Source organism: Jaculus jaculus, chromosome 12 (assembly GCF_020740685.1).
Source record: "Jaculus jaculus isolate mJacJac1 chromosome 12, mJacJac1.mat.Y.cur, whole genome shotgun sequence".
Lineage (NCBI taxonomy): Eukaryota > Metazoa > Chordata > Mammalia > Rodentia > Dipodidae > Jaculus > Jaculus jaculus.
The window spans coordinates 56,156,459-56,179,911 of record NC_059113.1 but is presented as its reverse complement, the minus strand read 5'-3'; the positions used below and the strand labels follow the sequence as shown (position 1 = coordinate 56,179,911).

General features: G+C 41.0%; 1 protein-coding gene across 8 annotated transcripts in view; it reads left to right on the top strand.

Annotated features, from left to right (window-relative positions):
* Tnrc6a (trinucleotide repeat containing adaptor 6A) overlaps positions 1-23,453 on the top strand; it is a 255,169-nt gene that overhangs the window by 183,463 nt on the left and 48,253 nt on the right. For all 8 annotated transcript variants that reach the window (XM_045130540.1, XM_004670190.2, XM_045130536.1 and 5 more), the window contains one exon: positions 15,397-15,816. In XM_045130540.1, coding sequence (XP_044986475.1) covers positions 15,397-15,816 — 420 coding nt within the window. The remainder of the gene's footprint in view (positions 1-15,396; positions 15,817-23,453) is intronic.

Genomic DNA, 23,453 nt, shown 5'->3' with positions numbered 1-23,453 from the left:
GGCTAATGTGGGTCCTGGCGAAACAAGCCTCAAACTGGGGTCCTTAGGCTTCACAGGCAAGTGCTTAACCGCTAAGCCATCTCTCCAGCCCTGTTTTTCAGATTTTGCATCTCCCTTAGGTCTTAAATTTCTCAATGACAAAACCTCCTTCTACAATAAGATTTACTCTTGTTACATAGAATTTCAGAGGAGGAAACAAACCAAATAAGGTGTGGCAAGTGTACAACACATGGCATAAATTGATAATTATACTTGTAGGACTGTTAGGGTACACTGAAAAGGCCATTGACAGCTAAAGCTGACAATCCCAGAGCCAGCTCACTTCAGATGGTAAGGAACACACTCAAGCTCATTTATGTCATATGGGTTTGGATATTTTGCTAGGGGAATAGGAATTAGTTCAGTTTTTCTATCTATAATCTGCATGGTAGAATTCCTGTCTTTCATGTATTGACTGGTTTTAAGATTAGACTCCCTTATGACTCCCAATGTGCTATGACAGTTCTTTTGCTTTAAGAGGTAACTTGAAGGAAAATGTGGACTGAGTTGTTTTTTTTTTTTCCTTTTTTTGGGGAGGGGGCAGGGATTAGAACAGGAATTATTACTAAATAAGAATTTACTAATGGCAGATATTTTCTTCCCATGAAAGATGTCAGAGTTGTATAATAAGATTTTTTACAGGATGAAAAAAAGTAGTTTTCAGGTTAGAGAGATAGCTTAGTGGTTAAAACACTTCCCTGTGAAACCTAAAAACCCAGGTTTGATTCTCTAGTACTCGTTTGAGCCATGTGCACATGGTGGCGCATGCATCTGGATTTTGTTTGCAGTAGCTGGAGGCCCTGGCATGCCCATTCTCTCTGTCTATCTGCCTCTTTCATTTTCTCTCTCTCTCAAATAAATAAATAAAAATATGTTTAAAAAACAGCTTTCTTCTTTCATGGAAAATAGTTACTACTACTGCTTTCAAGGTAGGGTCTTGCTCTAGCCCAGGCAGACCAGGAACTTTGTAGTCTCAGGCTGGCCTAGCACTCACAGTGATTCTCCTAATTCTGCCTCTCAAATGCTGAGATCCAAGATGTGTGCGACCATGCCTGGCTGATACTTCATTTATCTGTTTGATTATTTTTTTACATTCACAAGCAAAAAGAACTTCAGACACATGTGCCATATCTGGTTTTATGTGGGTACTAGGGAATGAACCTGGGCCATCAGGCGTTGCTAGCAAGTGTCTTTAACTGCTGAGCCATCTCTCAAGCCTCCTAATAGTTACTCTTTAAATTTTTTTTTTCATTTATTTATATGACAGGGAGAGAGAGAATGGGCGTGCCAGGGCCTCCAGCTGGTGCAAATGAATGAACTCCAGACAGCTATGTACCACCTTGTGTAGCTGCCTTACAAGGGTCCTAGGTGTTGCAGTCAGGTTCACATTGCTGGTAGAAATCACCCAACCAAGAGCAGCTTCTGGGAGAAAAGAAGTTTATTTTGCCTTACAGGCTTGAGGGGAAGCTCCATGATGTCAGGGGGAAATGATGGCATGAGCAGAGGGTGGACATCACTCCCTGGCCCACATATCGTAGGCAACAGGAACAGGAGAGTGTGCTAAACACTGGCAAGGGGACACTAGCTAAGGGTTTATCAATCTTGTTTATCCTTTCAAAGAACCAACTCATTGTTTCATTGATTCCTTGGATTGTTATTTTGGTTTCCATTTCATTTATTTCTGCCCTAATCTTTATTATTTCTTCCCGCCTACTGATTTTCGGTTTGCCTTGTGATGCTCCTACCTCAGCCTCCTGAGTGCTGGGATTAAAGGTGTGTGCCACCACACCCAGCTATTTTTCTAAGGCTTTAAGGTAAAGCTTTATGTTGTTTACTTGAGACCTTTCTAATTTCTTAATATAGGCACTTAATAAGGCTATAAATTTCCCTCTTAGGACTGCCTTCATTGTGTCCCAAAGGTTTTGGTATGTTGTGTTGTCATTATCATTTGGCTCTATGAATTTTTTTTATTTCCTTCTTGCTTTTCTCATTGACCCATTAATTGTTTAGTACTGTGTTGTTTAGTTTCCATGATTTTGTGTATGCTCTATAGCTTTTCTTGCTGTTGATTCCATTGTGGTCAGATAGAATGCAAGGAATTATTTCAATTTTTCTGTATTTGTTAAGGTTTGCTTTGTGTCCTAATATATGGTCTATTTTAGAGAATGTTTCATGTGCTGGTGAAAAGAATGTGTATTCTGCAACATGTGGATGAAATGTCCTGGATATATCTGTTAGGTCCATTTCTTTTAGGACCTCATTTAATCCAGATGCCTCTCTGTTTATTTTTTCCAGGGATGACCTGTCAATTGATGAGAGTGGGGTGTTGAAGTCACCCACCACCACTGTGTTTGGTGTTATCTGTGACCTTAGTTCTAGTAACGTTTGTTTGATGAAGTTGGGAGCTCCATATTCAGTGTTTAGGATTGTAATGTCCTCCTGTTGTAGTTGTCTTTAATCAATATAAAGTGACCTTCCTTATCTGTCCTAACTAGTTGGACTAAAGTCTACTATATCAGATATCCGTGTAGCAACACCTACTTGTTTTCTAGGCCCATTTGCTTGAAACACTGTTTTCCATCCTTTCACCCTAAGATAGTGTCCATCCTTTGTAGAATGGTGAGTTTCTTGGAGGCAACAAATTGAAGGATCCTGCTGTTTAACCCAGTCTTCTAACCTATGTCTTCTGTTGGTTGGGGTATTAAGGCTGTTGATATTAAGAGTTACTATTGAAAGGTGTGTATTTATTTTTGTCATTTTTCTTGTTTTGTAGTTCTTCCTTCTGGTTTTACCTTTGCTCTCTTGTATTAACTAGTATGTGAGTATGGTTTGCTTTTTTCCCAGGTTCCTTAGATGTGTGCTTTTCTTTCTCTTCAGCATGAAGGATCCTGTCAAGTATTTTCTATAGGGCTGGTTTTGTCTTCAAATATTCCTTTAGTCTGCTTTTGTTGTGGAATGTCCTTATTTTTCTGTCTATTTGAATGGATAACTTTGCAGGATAAAGGTTACTACCTTGGTTGACAGCTGTTATCTTTCAGAACTTGGAATACATCATTTCAAGCCCTTCTGGCTCTGAAAGTTTGTGTTGAGTAGTGTGCTTGATCCTGATGGGCTTGCCTTTGTATGTTACTTGACCTTCCTCTCTTCTTTCAATATATTTTCTTTGGTTTGTATATTTGGTAGTTTAATTTGGTAGTTTAATGGAGAGGAGAAGTTCTTTCCAGATTTTGTCTGGTTAGTGTTCTAAAGGCTTCCTGTATCTGCATTGGCACCTCTTTCCCAATTTGGGGGAACTTTTCTTCTATAAGTTTGTTGAAAACGCCTACTACTATGCCTTAGAAGTGAAATTTTTCTTCTCCTATTATACCCTGAATTCTTATGTTTGATCTTTTTTCTTTGTTCTTTTTTCTTTTGGTTTTTCGAGGTAGGGTCCCACTCTAGCTCAGGCTGACCTGGAATTCACTGTGGAGTCTCAGGGTGGCCTTGAACTCATTCATGGTGATCCTCCTACCTCTGCCTTCTGAGTGCTGGGATTAAAGGCATGTGCCACCATGCCTGGCGGTGTTTGATCTTTTCATAGTGTCCTGAATATCTTGAAATTCCCATTCATACTTTCCTGTTAGTTTGCCTTTCTCATTGTTGAACTGTATTAGATCTGCCACCTGGTGTTTTAGATATTCTGTCCTCTTCATCCATTCTGCTGGTGAGATTTTCTACAGAGTTTATTTTATTGATTGTGTTCTTCATTGCTAGTAATTCTGACTGGTTTTTCTTTATTATTTCCATTTCCTTATTTATGCCTTGTATTGACCTCCTCATTTCATTAAATTGGTTTCCTGTGTCTTCTTTGAGTTTGATTTCCTCCCTGATTTCTTTGAACATACTTATAATCATTCTTTTGAAATCTTTCTCAAGCATTTCCTCTAAATCATTCTCACTGTAGGACATTTCTGATATATTAATACTCTTTGATAGGTTTATATTGTCTTAATTTTTTGTGTTTCTTGTGTTATACTATACATACTTTTGCATCTTGGATTAATTTAATGCTTGGGTTTTCTAATTAGCTACAGTATTATTAGATTTATCACTCAATCTGATGTTGTATATCTTCAGGGTAGGAGCTTAAGGTACTAGGTATGGCTCTTAAGACTCTCAGAGTAACTACAAAAGTGACCCTAGATGTCAGGCTTGCTTGCTATGGGAGTGTTCAAGAAGGCCAAGTGGAACAAAATACAGATGGATTCTAAAATTTAACTAAACAGTGTACTTATTCAATGAAAAACAGCACAAAGTATTTATGCAAAAGTAGGCTTTATGACTTCCAGATTCTCAGAGTTAGTCCCTTAGAATATGTGTTGCCCCACACCCTTAATCCTTTCAACTAGGAGGCTAAGAATTCTTGTCTGTTGAGGGTTCCATGTCAGCTTGTGACCATGTGAGACCCTTTCCTGGTATAATCCCAGTTACCTTCTGGGATGATTTTGGTCTCAGTTATGTTGTGCTCCTACTTGGGTCCCTCTTTGTTGTGCTGTGGGTTCAGATAGTCTGGCTGGGTCACTGGATTACTGCTCTGACCACCTGTTCAGTGCTGTGTAGGTGAGTGCCCTGCCCCAGGTCTCTGGTGCTTGCTGGCTCTTGTGCTGGCAGTGGAGGAGGGGAGGTTGTGGAGTGGCTGATGTTTTCCTCCTAGTCCTTGTAGTAGTCTTCCTCAGAGCTGCTGCTTAGTTCTTTCCTGCTGTCCTCCCTTCACCTTTCTTGAGTTTGCGAGGAGATCCAGTGTGAGTGGAGAATCTTTTTCACCTTGCTTTTCTTGCTGCTCAGGCAAAGCCTGGTGGCCACATAGACCTGGTGCTGCAGTTGCTGCAGCCGCTTCTGCCTGCTTCTGTGGCCTCTAGACGTGCTGGATCTCTCCTACTTCTCTGCTGCAGTTGGTAATTTCTTTTTTTTGAGGTAGGGTCTCAGTCTAGCCCAAGCTGACCTGGAATTCACTATGGAGTCTCAGGGGGGGTCTCACACTCACAGCAACCTTCCCATAGCTGCCTCCCAAGTGCTGGGATTAAAGGCATGCACCACCACGCCCGGACATAATTTCTTATACACTTCACTTTTTAGTAGAAGAGTGTATTTTGCTGGTTTTTTTCCCCCCTTTTTCTCCCCTAGGCTGATTTGGTGTGGTTCCTACGCCGCCATCTTAACTGGAAGTCATGTATGGGTTTTAAAGAAGTAAATATTAAATGGCATTCTTGAAGATTTTAAACTTATATTTACAACTGGATTTTGTCCATTATCCTTAATTTACTTGAATGTAAGACAAACACTACAGACTACACTTTTACATAAGAAGTAATTAGAAAGTATACAAAATATAAAACTTAACCAAAGTTAATATTCATTTTCTTACTGGATCATTTTAATTCTTTTATAAAAACAGTCTTGATTTCAGGCACAATTTAGGAAAATATTGGCACATAGAATAGTAAAACTTAACCAAAGTCAATGATTTCATTGTCTTAATCATTTTAATTGTTTCAAAAAGAAGTTCTGATTTTAGACAAATTTAATTTAGGAAAATACATCCTCTTCCTCACCCCCACCACCACCCCTTGTTTTTTTTCATGGTAGTATCTCCTGTCTATATCCCAGGCTAACCTGAGTTCACTATGTAATCTCAGACTGGTCTCAAACTCAAAGTGATTCTCCTACCTCTGCCTCCCATGTGCCAGGGGTTCAAAGTGTGCACTACCACCTCTAGCTTGGTTTAAATTATTTGAGAAGTTTTTGTTTTATTTTGCTTCTTAATTTCTTGGCCAATTTACATTTTCTTGCCTTTAAATTAAAATAGAGAGCTTGGATCACAGTACAACTTTTTTAATGTATCATTTGTACTAGGTGAATGAAGCTTCATTAGGATAACAGACAGCATATTGGTAGAGCTCATTAGAGGGTCTTTCATATTAATTGTCATATTAATTGTAATATTGACTGAGCTACTTTTCTCTACATACTTTTTGTATACTTTCTTAAGAGCTGAGCTTTATTTGAAACTGCTGATTTGTTGAGCAGCTAAGTAGTATCTATTGTCCCCCTCTGAGTCATTCTTTTTACTCTCTGTGACTTGATTATTTCACCTCTTGACAGTTGGAATTCCTCAGGGTTCATCTTGGATGCTGTCCTAGTGTGTTGTGTAGACTTAGTCATCTCACTTGCCAGCTGGCACTCTACACATGCTAATGGCACAGTTGAGTAGTTAGAACAGAGTCCATGATTTCCAAAGTCTAAAATGTTTATCATCATCTCCTGTCCTATTTCTTTAGTGTAGATTTTTAAATTATTTATTTATTTATTTAAGATAGAGAATAATAGGTGTGCCAGGGCCTCTGGCCACTGTGGGTAAACTCCCGGTGCATGCAGCACCATGTACATCTGGCTTATGAGGGTACTGGGGAATCAAACCTCGGTTCTAAGGTTTTGTAAGGAAGCACCTTGACTGCTAAGCCACCTCTCCAGCCCTATTAGTGTAGATTTATTTTCTGGTTTTTGGTATGGGTTGTACATAGTATTGCCTTTCCAAATGTCTACATTTGAAAGCTGTCTAACTTATTCCTAGTAGCATACCTTCTTTGTGTTCTCATTTATGATTACAACGTGTATGTATCTGATTGTGATTACTAAAATTTTCACTTATTCATAATGTTGTATTGCTCTGCTCTGTAACAGTAAAAATGTAGAGGTAACACATCTTTTCTTTGAGGTACTGCCTCACTCTAGTCTAGGCTGGCCACCTGGAATTAACTATGTAGTCCCAGACTAACCTTGAACTCACAGTGATCCTCCTACCTCAGCCTCACCAGTGCTGAGATTAAAGGCATGCACCACCATGCCTGGCTCACATGTCTTTTTTTTTTTTTTTTAACTTAATCTTATTTGTAAGGAGAGAGAGAATAAGAAAGAAGGGATTGAAATGCCAGCATCTGTTACCACTACAGATGAATTCTAAATGCATGCACCACTTTATGCATCTGGTTTATGTGGGCACTGGAGAGGCAAACCCAAGCCATCATTCTTTGTATGTAAGACCCTTTAACCACTGAGCTCGCTCTCCAGCCCCTAAGGTAAACACTTATATTTTAAATTTATTTTTATTAGATATGGACATATTTAGCATGTAAACATGTTGGTACCATCCTTTCCCTTCTCTCCCTTTACTGAAGAGGCCCTTGTCATTTGGGATGTAGGTCAACCCATGGGGATTGTGGGTCATGCATTATGGAAGCAGCAGTTAGTTATAGGGGAGAGGCAATGTCTTTGTGCAAAATGTCCCAATTTGTGGCTCTAACAATCTTTCTACCCTCTCTTCTACAAAATTCCCTAAGCCATGTTGTGTGTGTTTTAAGTTTACTTCAGTGATGGGCTCTTAGGAACCTGTATCTCTGCTTTGATAGGTATTGAGTGTCCTTAGTGTCTATCTCCTTCACCCTTGTGCTGATAAAAGGTTCACTAAGAAAGCACTCTTGCTCATTTCCCCAGTTCCTCTGTGGTTTCAGCTGGAGCTGAAGTGAAGTAGTCTGTGTTGTTTATCTCCTCATATCCTGCTTCCGTCTGAAAAAGAAAAGCAGAATCTCCGCCGAGAGTGAAGTCAGCACTCATTAAGTGGGATAACCATTATTAATTTAGAAAGAATTTAAAGGGTGTAGACCCTCTTGATATGCCAAGATTAGTGGGAGCTTGACATTGGAAAGGAAAATCGTTACCTGGATATGATTCTGACTTGTTTCCCAGTTCCAGGTCTGGTTTCCTTTCCACTGAGCAGATCTGTTAGCCAATCCAAGAGCAGTAGGTTACCCATCCTGGCTGTGTGCTGCTATTGCACTCGTGTGAGCATTGTGTCAGGTTGTTTGCTTCTGAGTCACTTAGACTTTGAGTTGCTTGGACATATGTTGGCTACTTTCCTCCAGTAGCTCATATAGCGCCTTCCAGCGCTAGATAGGCTAATTGTCTGGGGACTGGCTGTCTTCTGGGTTCCAACCAGGTCTTTTTTTATTTATTTATTTATTTATTTATTTATTTATTTATTTGCAAGCAGAAAGAGACAGTGAGAATGGGTGTGCCAGGGCCTCTTTGAGCTCTTGTATGTGTACCAGTTTGTGCATCTGGCCCAACCAGGTCTTTCCATGGTCTGTGCTGACAGCATATGGTGTCTTCGGCAGTAGAGTCTTACCATTAACCTCTGGTGGGTAATCAAGTGCTCTGACAGAAGTCTGTCTTGCCTACCCCCCCACCCTCCCCATCTTGTAGATCTGATCAACAGCTCATTATGGATGTAAAGGGGATGACAGGCCAATGCCAAGGGAAAAGAAAAATGAAAGGGGAAGGAAGAAACAGGACAAATTTAAGGTTAGGCTTTGTCTTACCCTCTCCAGGGCCCTTCGATTCAAGCAAGTGTTCCCCTTAAGGTCCTTTTGAGAGCTCCACCTTTTAGTCTAACTTCCAGGTATAGGATTCTGTGGTACTAGTTCAATTTGGGTTCAGTTTTAACCCCCCCCCCCCATCCTTTACCTAACCCCATGCCCTACTCTCCTTATTGTCCAAGCCTGGAGATGTCATTCAAGTATGTCAGCAACTGGGGCTGATCCAGGTTAGGAACCACAGATGAGTGAGACCATGCAACAGTTGTCTTTCTGTGATTGTGTGAGTTCACTTAGAATGATCTGTTTGACCATTTTCCTACAAATTTCATTGTTTCAGTTTTTCTTACTGCTGAGTAGAATTCCATCCTGTAGGTATACCACATCTTGGTTATCCAATGATGGGCACCTAGGTTGATTCCAGTTCTTAGCTATTATGAATTGAGCAACTATAAACATGGTTGAACAAGTATCTCTGAACTGAGATAATGGAGCTTTTAGGGTTAATGCCCAGTACGGGAATAACAGGGTCTGTTGGTAACTCTATTCTTCCTTTTCAGGAGTCTCCATATTGATTTCCACAGTGGTTGTACCCTTACATTTCCACCAACAGTGAATGAGGGTTCCTATTTCTCCACATCCTTGCCAACATTTGTTTTCATTTGACTTTTTTTAAAAAATTTATTTATTTATTTATTTATTTGAGAGCGACAGACACAGAGAGAAAGACAGATAGAGGGAAGGAGAGAGAGAATGGGCGCGCCAGGGCTTCCAGCCTCTGCAAACGAACTCCAGACGCGTGCGCCCCCTTGTGCATCTGGCTAACGTGGGACCTGGGGAACCGAGCCTCGAACCGGGGTCCTTAGGCTTCACAGGCAAGCGCTTAACCGCTAAGCCATCTCTCCAGCCCTCATTTGACTTTTTAATGTTTGCTATCCTTACGGGAGTAAGGTGGGATCTCATAGTTGTTTTAATTTGCATTTCCCTAATGGTTAGGGATGTTGAACATTTTCTTAAGTGTGCATTAGCCATTTGTAATTCTTCCTCTGAGAACTACCTATTCAGTTCTCTGGCCCGCTTTTGGAATGGGTTGTTAATTTTTTATTGTTCAGTTTTTTGAGTTCTTTGTAGATTCTAGATATTAGGCTTCTGTCAGTGGTATAGCTAGCAAAGATATTCTCCCATTCAGTGAATAATCTATTGGCTCTGCTTATGGTATTTTTGTCTGTGAAAAAGCTTTTTAGCTTCTTGATCCCATTGTTTGAGTGCTTGTTTAATTTCCTGGGCTACTGGGGTTTTGTTCAGGAAGTCTTTTCCCAGTACTATATTGTGGAGAATGCCTCCTGGTTTTTCTTCCAGTAGTTGAAGAGTTTCAGTCTTATATTGAGGTTTTTAATCTATTTAGACTTGATTTTTGTGTATGGTGAAATAAGTGGGTCTAATTTCATGTTTCTACATATGGTCACCCAGTTTGTTCAACACCATTTGTTGAAGATGCTGTCTTTTCTCCAGCCTACATTATTGGCTCCTTTGTCAAAGATCAAGCAGCTATAGTTACTTGACCTAAGGCCTTGGTCTTCAATTCTGTTCCATTGGTCTATGTTTCTTTTTTTATTCCAGTACCATGCTGTTTTTGTCACTTTGGCTTTGTAATATAGCTTTAGATCAGGTATGTTGATTCTTAAAAGTAGGTTGTACAAAGCAAACAAAAAATATGATAGTGTTGATAAATGTAACTAGCCAGTTTTGTGGGGTGTCTTCATAGAGTCCTGTTTCCTCTCTGCTAATCAGCTCTCCTATCTTTTTTTTTTTTTTTTTGGTTTTTCGAGGTAGGGTCTCACTCTAGCCCAGGCTGACCTGGAATTCACTATGGAGTCTCAGGGTGGCCTCGAACTCACAGCGATCCCCCTACCTCTGCCTCCTGAGTGCTGGGATTAAAGGCGTGAGCCACCACGCCTGGCATCTCCTATCTTTTTGTTGTGGTTAGTTTTAAATCTTTATCTGGGGGGAGGGGTGAAGAAAGGAGGGGTGGAGCCAGAGAAAGACAGGGAGTAGGTGTACCAGGGCCTCCAATCACTGCAGATGAACTCCAGATGCCTGTGCCACCTTGTGCATCTGGCTTCTGTGGGTACTGGGGAATTGGACGTGGGTTCTTTGGCTTTGCAGGCAAGTGCCTTATGGTTAAGCTATCTCTCCAGCTCTAGTTCTCTTATTTTGATTTACTTTCTGTGTGATGGTCAGTATTAATAGAGGTGAGTATAATTTTTAGAAAACTTTTGCTTAATCTCTTTTTATTTTACTTAAAATGCTAACCACCTTTCACACACACATGCACACATACATGGGTTATAGTTATACATGGGTTCACTTTATTATTTAAGAGAAAGAGGCAAATAGAGAGAATGGGCACCCCAGGGCCTCTAGCCACTGTAAACGAACTGCAGACGCAAGGGCCACTTTGAGCAACTGGCTTACGTGGGTACTGGGGAATCTCAGGCTTTTGTAAGCAGGCACTTTTAACTGCTGAGCCATCTCATCTCTCCAGCCCTGAATACTTTGAATTTTGATTATTGAAAATAAATAAGGTATGGGATACCTGTATCTCAAAATTTGTTATATATAGTGCTGTGCCATTATTTTCTTAATTTTGCAGTTTGGGTGTCAAAGTTAACTTTGTCATTGGGCTAGTTTTGTCATTTATAGTGACATTGATTTTTTTTTTTTAATGTAGTGTGGCATGCACATGTTATCTCTCTGTGGCTTACATGGGTGCTGCCACAAAGACATTGCTACTATATTGGTATACGGTTTTGCTTCCTTAAGTTTTTTCCCTTTCTGTATTTGATTTGCATGTTTTGATACTATAAGGTTTGTTATATGAAAACACTGAGCTTCAGAGCCAAGCAAGCACCTTTAACCATTGAGTCATCTCTCCAGCCCCATGAAATGTACTTTGTTTTTCAAATTTGTATTAACAACTTCCATGATTATAAAAAATATCCCATGGTAATGCCCTCTCCCCACCCTTTCCCCTATGAAACTCCATTCGCCATCATATTCCCTCCCCATCTCAATCAGTCTATTTTTCATTTTGATGTCATGATCTTTTCCTCCTTTTATGATGGTCTTGTATAGGTAGTGTCAGGCACTGTGTGGTGTGTCTGGGGGAGCATATTGTAAGGAGTCCTACCCTTCCTTTGGCTCTTACATTCTTCCTGCCACCTCTTCTGCATTAGAGCCTGAGCCTCAGAAGTTGTGATAGATATTACAGTACTGAGCCCGGTCACTTCTTTCCAGCGCCATGATGCCTTCTGAGTCATCCCAAGATTATTGCCATCTGAAAAGAGCAGATTCTCTACCAAAAGTGATGGGTATGAACATTAAGAGAAGTGCTTACTGGGCAGTTTGATAAGCATAGTATATACATTTAGCCAGACAGCAGCAGATGTTATACCCCTAGGGCTCATGACTACCCCTGTTTTAGGTTTTCAGTATCAGGGATGTATTCCCTCCCATGGAGTGGATCTCCAGCCCAATTAGAGGGCAGTTGGTTTCCACCATGACAGATGTGCCACTATTGCACCCGTTGGGTCATTTGGCCTGGCTGGCCAAATATAAGGCTTTCAGTGTCCACTGTTGAATATCTTCACTGGTGATTTCTCTTTCTCCCATTGAACTGCATGTAGAATGAGTTCTTCCAGCTCTTTGTCAGCTGGTCTACATGGAGGAGGTTATCAGCTCAGTTCCAGCAGGATATCTCAGTGGCCTTGCAGCCTAAGTATGTGGAGTCTTTAACAGTAGGGCCTTACCATCTACTCCTGGTGGGAAACCAAGGGCCTTGGCAGTGGCCTATAATGTTTTTGGGGCATCGGACCTCCCTGGCCAACAACTCACTGGAAGGTATCCCATCCCTGGCACTGAAAATTTTCTCGTAACAATTTATGGCTCCTGAATGTTCCATTGTCCAAAAAAGTAGGATTCCATATGATTTATTTATATCCTCTTAGATTTTGATTAACCCTCCTTCAAAATGTACTTTTAATTGCTATTATTCCTATATTTCTGTGTGAGATACTTATGAACATACATCATTGGTACATGTTGAGGGCATTATGTTGGGGGACAACATTTATGTACATAAATTAGACCCAGGATGCACTTGGCCCAAATTAAAATAAAAGGCTTTTCAGCGAATGTCTAAAAATATAAGAATTCTAAGCAGTAGACAGAATATTAATTTTCACCACAATTCCTCTTGGAGTGTAGTTTGCTTATATCTCTGTGGAAAATTGAAGTCACATTGAAAAAAAGAAGAGGCCATGTTCATATAGTAAAGGTATTTAGTGTGCGCGACATAGGCTAAGTTCAGTACATCTTCATTGGAGAAAGATGATTTTAGTTGGTTACACAATCTGTAGGAGGAAGTTGGATGAATATTGTGATAATAAAGTAGCCAAAGTTTTATTCACAGTATAATATACATTATATGCCTCTGGTAAACATCTCTTTTTAGTTTCTATTGACTGAATGATTATATAGTGGTAGATTATCGACAGGACTATCCTACTTTTGTTAGAAGATCAGTGAGGCTGTTACAGTTCAGGATTATAACTCTTAGCCCCTGACCAGAGTCTTTTCAGTGTCCCGTGGAGTTTTACATAGTGGGATCTGTCAGGATATATTAAGATTTTATAGAATCATCCTGGGATGAGATCCAGGTCAGCCTAAGCTAGGGAGACCTTACCTTGTAAAAACAAACAAAAAGTAAGTTATCCATTTGTGATGGCACACATCATTAATACTGGTACTTGGTAGGCAGAGGTAGGAGTATTACTGTGAGTTTGAGGCAAACCTGGAACTAGAGTGAGTTCCACGTTAGCCTGGGCAAGAGTGAGACCCTATCTGAAAAACAAACAAATGGTCTGGAGAGATGGTTTAGAGGTTAATGCACTTGTCTGCAAAACCTAAGGACTCATGTTTGACTCTCCAGAACCCATGTAAGCCAGAAACACAAAGGTGAGGCGAGTGCAAGGTCACACATGTCAACTAGGTGGTGCAAGTGTCTGGTGTTAATTGCAGTGGCTGTGGCCCTGGTGTGCTACTTCATTCTTTCTCTCTTCCCCCTTCCTCCCTCCCTCCCTCCTCTGTTCTTTTTCTTTTTTCTTTTCTTTTCTTCTTTTTTTTTTTTTTTTTGTTTTTTCGAGGTAGAGTCTCACTCTGGTCCAAGCTGACCTGGAATTAACTATGTCATCTCAAGGTGGCCTTGAACTCATGGCAATCCTCCTACCTCTGCCTCCCGAGTGCTGGGATTAAAGGCTTGCGCCACCACGCCCGGCCCTCCTCTGTTCTTTAAAAGCAAAGAAAACTTTAAAAAACAAACAAAACTAATTTCATAGTAGGCTTAAGCTGCTGCATAGATGGTATTGTGCCAATCACGGAAGAATAGCTACTACTTACATAGGCTTATTGTATCAGTTGCTTTTCTCATTACTGTGACAAAATACCTGACAAAAGCAACTTAAGGAAAGAAGGTGGCTCACAGTTTGGGGAAACAGTCTGTTACAGAGGCAAAGTCATGGTGGCAGGAACATGAGGCAGCTGGCTGATCACATTGCATCTTGCATTCAGGAAGCAGAGGTGAAGTCTGGTGCTCAGCTGATTTTCCCTTGTTACTCAGTCCAGGACCCAGCCCATGGAATGGTGCCACCCACATTTAGAGTGAATCTTCCCAACTCAGTTTACCTATTCTAGAAACTCTCTCACAGATATGCCCAGAGGTTTTTCTCCCACGTGACTCTAGATCCTCCCAGGTTGGGGTATGTATGTATGTATGTATGTAGGTAGGTAGGTAGGTAGGTAGGTAGGTAAGTATTCGTTTCCCCCTCCCCCAAGGTAGGGTCTCATTCTAGCCCAGGCTGACCTGGAATTCAATCTGTAGCCTCAAGATGTACTTGAACTCACAGTGATCCTTGTTTACCTCTGCTTCCCAAGTGTTTGGATTATAGGCATGTGCCACCGTGCCTGGTTTGACCATCAGTATTAACCATCACACTTGTGTTCTGTGTTTTATAATCACTGAAACCTTTGAAGACTGTTGTGAAAGCTCTGCAAGATACAGGCAATGCCTGTCTTATAGAGGAGACAGCAGGTTCAATTGGTTTTATACAGTTTGCCTGAAGACACAAAACTTAGTAAAGGTAGAGCTGGCATTAAACTTAAGTCCATCTTAGGGCTGGAGAGATGGCTTAGTGTTTACGGCACTTGCCAGCAAAGCCAAAGGACTCAGGTTCTATTCCCCAGTACCCATGTAAGGCCAGATGCACAAGGTGGCACATGTGTCTAGAGTTTGTGTGTAATGGCTAGAGGCCCTGACCTGCCCATTCTCTCGCTTTCTCTTTCTCTGTGTCTCAAATAAAGATACTAAATTAAGTAAATCTTAAAAAAAAAAAACAAAAAACTTAAGTCCATCTCAGATCCCATTCTAAGTGGTTTCAAAGACGAAATTTTGCAAATTTACAGCACTCCCATAATCAAAGGAAGCAGAGTAAGACCAGGTATGTGAGAATTGAGAATTCCTTTAGGACACCAGATCAGTTTGTCCTGCTTTTTCTTTTGGTCATTGTGGAGATCCGTGGTTATATAATTAGTGCTTGCTCTCCAGTGACAGAATACCATGGAAGAGAGATAGTGAAGCATAGCATTATCCTAGAAAAGGAAGGCCAGGGTTTCCACCTGTGTGGACTTCAGTGCCAGTCAGTAGTGGGAAAATTTCATTTCTGCCAGTGATGTCTTTTCAAAAAAGAGCCTATGAACTGAGGATATTCTTGACACCCAAAGCTTCTGTTCCATCAGGATTGTTTTTCATAGTGCCTTTGAATTTAGATGGCTTACTTTGGAGGTACACTTTACTGGCTAATATTTTCCACCCCTTTTCTTTTGTTGGGATTAGTGCCAGAACAGATAAAGCCCAGTGTAAGCCAGCCTCAGCCTGCCAACTCTAATAACGGCACTTCCACAGCAACCAGCACTAATAATAATGCCAAGCGACCTACAGCCAACAGTCAGCAGCCGCCGCCACCACAGCAGCAGGAGCCGCAGCAGCAGCAGCAGCAGCAGCAGCAGCCGCCGCAGCCACCATCGCCACAGCAGCAGCCATCACAGGTCTTGCCTCGGTATCCTCGTGAAGTACCTCCACGATTTCGCCACCAGGAACACAAACAGCTTTTAAAGAGGGGTCAACATTTTCCTGTCATAGCAGCAAACCTGGGATCTGCAGTTAAAGTGTTGAGCAGCCAGTCAGAAAGCAGTGCTGTGACAAATCAACAGTCACAGAATAACGGAGAGGTGCTGAGCAGCAAAACCCAGTCAGGTGAGAGAAGGCATTTACTTGAGATTCCTCTGTCATTAGCAATGTAGCCAGCTTATACTTTCAAAGTGTGGTGGCATATTTGCATTTAGCAGAATCTGGGCTTTAATGTAAGAATTCTGTATAGGGTGTTGGGAGTGAAGAATCTTAAAATCCTTCCTGTTAGTTACCTAATTTGTTGTTGTTGTTGTTGCTGTTTTTTGTTTGTTTGAGGTTGGGTTTTCACTCTACCTCAGGCTTACCTGGAATACACTCTGTAGTCTCAGAGTGGCTGCGAACTCATGGTGATCCTCCTAACTCTACCTACTGAGTACTGGGATTAAAGGCATGTGCCACCGCACCCAGCTCCATCCTACTTTAAAACCCATTATTTTAATCACTTCCCTCTCCCTTTAGGTCCTGTGTATTTTTTTTTATTTATATATTTTTTCAGGCGGATATGGTAGCATACACCCTTTTTTTTTTTAAAAAAATATTTCTTTATTTGAGAGAGAGAGAGAGAGAGAATATGGGTGTGCCAGGGTCTCTAGCCAGCACAAATGAAGTCCAAACACATGTGCCACCTTGTTCATCTGGCTTACATGGGTACTGCTTAATCAGACCTGGGTCATTAAGCTTCATAGACAAGTGCCTTAATTGCTAAGACATCCCTCCAGCTCAGTTCTGTGGAATGCTTGTATTTAAAAAAGTCCTCCCCCCTGCAAGTTATGTGCTATGCAGTTAGATGTATTGTTGGTTTAGTCCTCAACTCTGTGCACGGTGGTACTTGTCTCTACCCTCTCTGATCATTCAAAGTACTTTCATTTTCTAGTTCTATGCTTTTTATATATACTGTGAACTACTCTGTTCATTACCATATTATAGAATTTCATAACTAACACATAGCACATTTGGACTTGTATTGAGTTCTGTCTGTCTCCGACATGATGCTTAGAATCATCATGATTTGCTTTGTCAATATTGGATATGATAGGTAAAGAGAAAAAAGACAGAAATTTGAGTTTTCTCACCTATATACTTAGAACAACACATTCTTCTTGGAAAGAATACAATTTAAGTTGTCTTATTGATAAAACCTTTTCTTCTCCTAGCCATTTGTTGGCTATGTGAGATTGGCCAAGAAACTTACTTTATGTGACTGTCTGTCTGTCTTTCTTTTTTCCTTTCTTTTCTTTTCTTTTCTTTTCTTTTCTTTTCTTTTCTTTTCTTTTCTTTTCTTTTCTTTTCTTTTCTTTTCTTTTCTTTTCTTTTCTTTTCTTTTCTTTTCTTTTCTTTTCTTTTTTCTTTTTTTTGGTTTTTCAAGGTAGGGTCTCACTTAGCCTAGGCTGACCTGGAATTCACTATGGAGTCTCAGGGTGGCCTCGAACTCACGGCAATCCTCCTATCTCTGCCTCCCAAGGGCTGGGATTAAAAGTGTGCACCACCACGCCCGGCTTGACTGTTTTTCTTAATCTGCAATGTGAGCAGTAGAACCAACCTATAAGAGTCCTTTGAGATTTAAATTATGTTACATGTTAAAGCAACCAGCTTAGTGCCTAATATTGAGATAATAAGTTACCTTCCTCTCATCATTTATAGAGAGATCTACACTTTTCAAACAGAGCTTATTTAGACATTACATCTGAGAACAAGTGTTAGGTAATTAAGTTAAATTTTATTTGGTAAGCCAGGTTGGAAACAAATGTATTGGCTCTCAGCATGATCACTAGTTAAAACTTCACGGAGAGAGATTTATACAGCAAATGCTTGATATTATAAGAAAACAAATACTGAAGTGAGATTTTATATTTAGAATGTTTTCTATCTTTTCAGTTTGGGAAATAAGGAACAAGGCTGGTTTTGAACTAGAAACAATAGGAGTGTAAGAGTTTTGTTTGTCAAACGTGAGTATGGTGTTATTAAGAATCAAAGTTCTGTAGATATCCATTCAGACAAGAAGTGCTAACCTGTGGGTATAGGAAGAAACCTTCAGATGCATCTGAAAAGGAAGCTGGGTATGGTGGTAATCCATTTATAATCTAGTGCTTGGGGACCTGGAAGTGGTGTATCCCTTGAGTTTGCTGTCTAGCCAGTCTATCCTACTTTGTCGAGTTCCAGGCCAGGGAGAACTCTTGTCTCAAAAAAATGGGCAGCACTTAAGGAGTGACACCCAAGGCTGTCCTCTGGCCTCCAAATGCACATGCACACATGTATTCTCCCCCCACCCCTACACACAAATACACACACATACACACTTTGAGAAGAAAAACTATCCTTCTTGTTTCTAAGAGAACTTTATGGATGGTGTACTATATTAATTTGGAAGCATTAAATCCTAAAGCCACTAGAGATAGACTATGAAGCCAAAGCCCTCTGAAGGACCACATTGGTTCTTCTGTCTTAAAAGATACTTGTGACTCTCCATGTACTAGTGTATATCATATGCTTACATGTATATATATCTGTGGACGTGCTATTAGCAGTGTAACAGAAATGTATCTGTGCAATGGCCTGTGGGAGCCAGTGAATAAGAGAAGGCTTCTTATGGGGGGTTGAGTTTGCCCTGGCTCCTAAAAAGCTAGTAACAACGAGGACGATATGGCTGACTGGCCATCGTGGGGTACTTACTGTGTTCCACAGTCTGTATTGATTTATGTCACAGATTGGGTAGTGTCAATTTACTGGACAGTATGAATAGTATAAGTAAAAGCTCAGAGACACAAAAACTAGATGTAGATGATAACCACAGAGAAGTTCAGAGTTGTCTAGCAGGCGTAAAAAAAAAAAAAAAAAAAAAAAACACTTTATTTTTATTTATTTATTTATTTTACAGAGAAAGAGGGAGAGAGGGGGAGAGAATGGGCATGCCAAGGCCTGTAGCCGCCACACACAAATTCCAGACGCATATGCCCTTTTGTTCATCTGGTGAACGTGGGTCCTGGGGAATCGAACCTGGGTCCTTTGGCTTTGCAGGCAAATACCTTAACAGCTAAGCCATCCCTCTTGCCCCTAGCTAGCTTTTTTGAGGAGAGTTGGTGAAGGGAATAGGTTTGGCATGGCATGATACAGAAATTCACATACAGTTTTCATGGTGTAAAGAAAAAGGCTGCCTCATCCTTATAAACTCTGTCCAATCAGTGTGCATGCTACCTTGTTAAGATTAGATACATTGTAGCTAAATACCATCAGAGGCTGGTTACCAGGGAAGTGAAGTGAATGAAAAATAGGAGTGGTGGTGGCAATGGTGGCAAACACTGACTTTTGCCCTTCCTGAAAAAGGAAAATGTAGTTTTACATTTTCATTTTAGTTAGAACCTTGTGCTGACCAAAGCAGACACAGGGTCCTATCCTGAGCCCCCTGTCCTATCATGTTATGACCTTGTTTTAATTGAGGATTAAAATTCTTTTTTGCTGTTGACTTAAACCCTGTTACTGCCCAAGTAACTCTGAGGTGGGACTACTCAGACCATGTAATAAAGGATTTCAGAGAGACTAGTATGATTATTGGTGTTGACAGAAACACTGTTCTTAGACCATAATGTTCTAATGTCGCCTCTCATCAATCATTTGACATGAAAACACTAGAACAGTGCATATTTGTATCACTTCCACTGAAATCCATTGGTTGGTTGACAGAATCCCATTTTGTTATGATCAGTTTATGTAAAATATAAAGTATGCAAAACAATATGTATGTTGTTCAAAGGAAGTCAGATATAACAAAATGTAAATATGTTTTCACAAGCTGGGTGTGGTGGTGTACACCTCTAATTCCAGCACTCAAGAGCCAGAGGTATAAGGAGTGCTGTGAGTTTGAGCTCACCCTGGGACTACTGAGTGCCTTCCAGGTCAGCCTTAGGCTAGAGTGAGACTGTACCTTGACCCCCCACTACCAGCCAAAGATAAATAAATAGAAGATTTTCGTGAGTGATTATCCATGGATTACTTGCTAGGGAAAGAGAGATGTACACTAGAAAAGTTGTACAGGGAGCCCCCCATTCCTGTACTATACTTCAGATGGGTACACAGCACTGAAAATTAATAATCTTTCCTTTAAAATCCCTCCAGAGGACATTTGAGATGTAGGAGTGAAAAACCAAGAATTGGGAACATTTTAACCAAACATTAACACCTTAAAATTTCTGAAGATGGGCTGGAGAGATGGGTTAGCAGTTAAGGCACTTGCCTGCAAAGCCAAAGGACCCAGGTTCAATTCCCCATGACCCACTTAAGCCAGATGCACAAAGTGGCACATATGTCTGGAGTTCATTTGCAGTGGCTGAAGGCCCTGATGCACCTTTTCTCTTTCTCTTAAATAAATATAAAAATTATATACAAATTTCTGAGGATGTTTAAATACGGAAATACTGCTCATGCACCTGGCTGTAACATTACTCTTTTCTCCAAGGCATTGTCATATAACTTCTAGCATTGAGTCTTCCTCTTGGCCTGTCTCTGCTTATTTTGAAAACAATTTCTCTAAGTTGCATCCTTGAGTCTCTTAGAGATCCCCCACCCCCTTATTTTCCTATGCCTGTGGGGAGTGGAGAAAGAAAGATGAGTGGTGTGTGCACATTGCCCATGTGACAACCCATGCACTTGCTTGCAACAGGCTCTGCTCACCTGTAGGCTGTAGGGCTGGATTGAGACTTTGGGTGTCCTGCTCCCTTGCTCTTCTGCCTATTCTTATTGGACTCTTACTGATTTGAGCTTGCCAGTTGCTAGCCCAAAGATTTGCAGGTCTCTGCTCCCCATGGACCTGGGAGTATAGATGTGCATGGCCACACCCAGCTGTTGTATGTAGGCTCTGGATATTGAACTCAAGCAGTCTCTCAGGCCTTCCTGCTCACACAGGAAATGCTCCTGAGCTCTTTTGTCTCTTTTCTCTCATTTTTATTTTTATTTATTTTTTAAATTAATTTTTTATTGACAACTTGCATAATTGTAAATAATATCCCATGATAATTCCCTCCCTCCCCCCACCCCCCCTTCAAACTCCACTCTCCATTATATCCCCTCCCCCTCTCAATCAGTCTTTTATTTTGATGTCATGATCTTTTATATCCTATTATGATTGTCGTGTGTAGATAGTGTCAGGCATTGTGGGGTCATGGATATCGAGGTCATTTTGTGTCTGGAGGAGCACATTGTAAGGAGTCCTGCCCTTCCTTTGGCTCTTATATTCTTTTCACCACCTCTTCCTCAATGGACCCTGAGCCTTGGGAGGTAGGATAGAGATATTGCAGTGTTGAGCACTCCTCTGTCACTTATTCCGAGTACCATGATGCCTTCTGAGTCATCCCAAGGTCACTGCCATCTGAAAGTAAAAGATTCTCTACCAAAAGTGAGAGGAGCATTAATATATGGGTATGAACATTAAGAGAAGTGCTTACTGGGCAGTTTGATGAACATAGTATATACCTTTAGCCAGACAGCAGCAGACGTTACACCCCTAGGGTAGATTACCCCTGTTTTAGGGTTTCAGTATCAGGGGTGTATTCCCTCCCATGGAGCGGGCCTCCAGTCCAATTAGAGGGCATTTGGTTTTCACCATGACAGACATGCCACTGTTGCACCTGTTGGTTCATTTGGTCTGGCTGGCCAAATAGAAGGCTTGCAGTGTCCACTGCTGTCTTTTCTCTCATTTTTAAAGAACTAGATAGATTGTGCCTCATCTGTCACACTGTTAGTCCTCTGTAGTCTGGAACTTGCTCATCTGGTCTTTAGGATAGAATGTCTATACTACTAAGAAGAATATTTGTAACTGAACTCTTTTTTTTTAAATAGAACTGTTTTAAATCAGGTACTTCTTTCTTACAGCTCCTTCACTTCTGGGCCTATGTCACCATTTCTCTTCTTTCTTAAGCATATGTTTCTCTTCGATGTTTTGTCATTGTTCTTAGCCCAGCTCTCAGATTTTGTTTTCTGCCCAAGTGAGATTTCAGCTGACATTGGGTCCCTTATACTTACACCACTTCATCCTCGTACCCTGTTCATCCAATAGACCTGTCTAGAATCCTTGAAGTGTTGTGTGATTCCTGTCTCCATACTCACAGTCCGCCTGTTCATGCTTTGGTTGTTTTGACCTCTCTCCCTTCCCCAACCCTTGTTCTGTTGCTAACTTGCTGCTGGTGGCCATGATTGAAACACTCAAATCTGGACAAGAGCTGCATCTCCAGGAATGTCTAATAGCTTTTTTCTCTATTGCCTTTATCCTGTCCCCAAAACCAGGAGGCAGTTAGGAGCAGTACATTGCATTTGATTGTGTGCTACTTCCTTTAATCCACAGCAGAGGTTGGTCTGAAGCTTATGTCATGAGTCCAGGTTTATTGGAGGACTGGCATCACCATTATACATTGTGTTTCTTTTATTATTTTAAGAGAGACTTGAGAGCAAGAGAGAGAGAGAAAATTGGCATGCTAGAGCCTCTAGCCACTGCAATCGAACTCCAGATGTGTACAGTACCTTGTGCACTTGTGTGACCTTGTGTGTTTGTGTTACCTTGTGCATCTGGCTTACATAGGACCTGGAGAGTTGAACATGGCTTTACAGGCAAACACCTTAACTGCTAATCCATCTCTCCAGCCCTGTGGATTTTAAAAAATCTATTTTTATTTGAGACAGAAGGAGAGGGAGAGATAGAGAGAGAGAGAGAGGGAGAGAGAGAGAGAGAGAATGGGCAGATCAGGACCTCTAGACACTGCAAATGAACTCCAAATACATGGGCCACCTTGTGCATCTGGCTTACATGGAACCTGGAGAATCAAATGTGAGTCCTTAGGCTTTTCAGGCAAGCTCCCTGACCACTAAGCCATCTCTCCCCTTTTAGTTATTTATTTGAGACAGAAGAGAGAGAGAGGGAGGGGGGAGGGAGGGTTCCTGTCACTGAAAAAAAAAAAAAAAAACCCTCCAGACACATGCTCCACTTTGCATCTGGTTTTATATGGGTGCTGGGGAATTGAACCCAGCAGAATCTGAAAACATGTTTTCATAACATTAAAAGTGACAGGATTAATTGCAGAGTTTCTTCTAGTGTTTGCTGCATTGCTTTGCTTTACTCTGACATTAAACTATATATCAGTTAAAAAACAGTCAAATCTTTTTTTTTTTTTTTTATACAGGGTCTCATTTTGTAGCCTAGGCTGGCTATGAACTTCCTACTTAGCCTTGCAAGTGTGCTAGGATTATAGGCATGTGCCACCACCACACCTGGCTTTTTCTTTCTTTCTTTTTCTTTTTCTTTTTTTTTTTTTTTGCTTTTATATATAAAAAAGTTTTTCAAGGTAGGGTCTCACTCTAGCTCAGGCTGACCTGGAAATCGCTCTGTAGTCTTAGGGTGCCCCTGAGCTCATGGCAGTCCTCCTACCTCTGCCTCCTGGGTGCTGGGATTAAAGGTGTGCACCACCACGCCTGGCTTTTTTTTTTTTTTAATTATTTTTATATTTATTTGACAGAGGAAGAAGGAGGGGAGAGAGAGAGAGAGAATGGGCATGCCAGGGCCTCCAGCCACTGCAAATGAACTCCAAACACATGCACCCCCTTGTGCATCTGGCTAACATGGGTCCTGGGGAATCGAACCTGAGTCCTTTGGCTTTGCAGGCAAACACCCTAACCGCCAAGCCATCCCTCCAGCCCCCCCAACTTTTTTTTCTTTTTCTTTT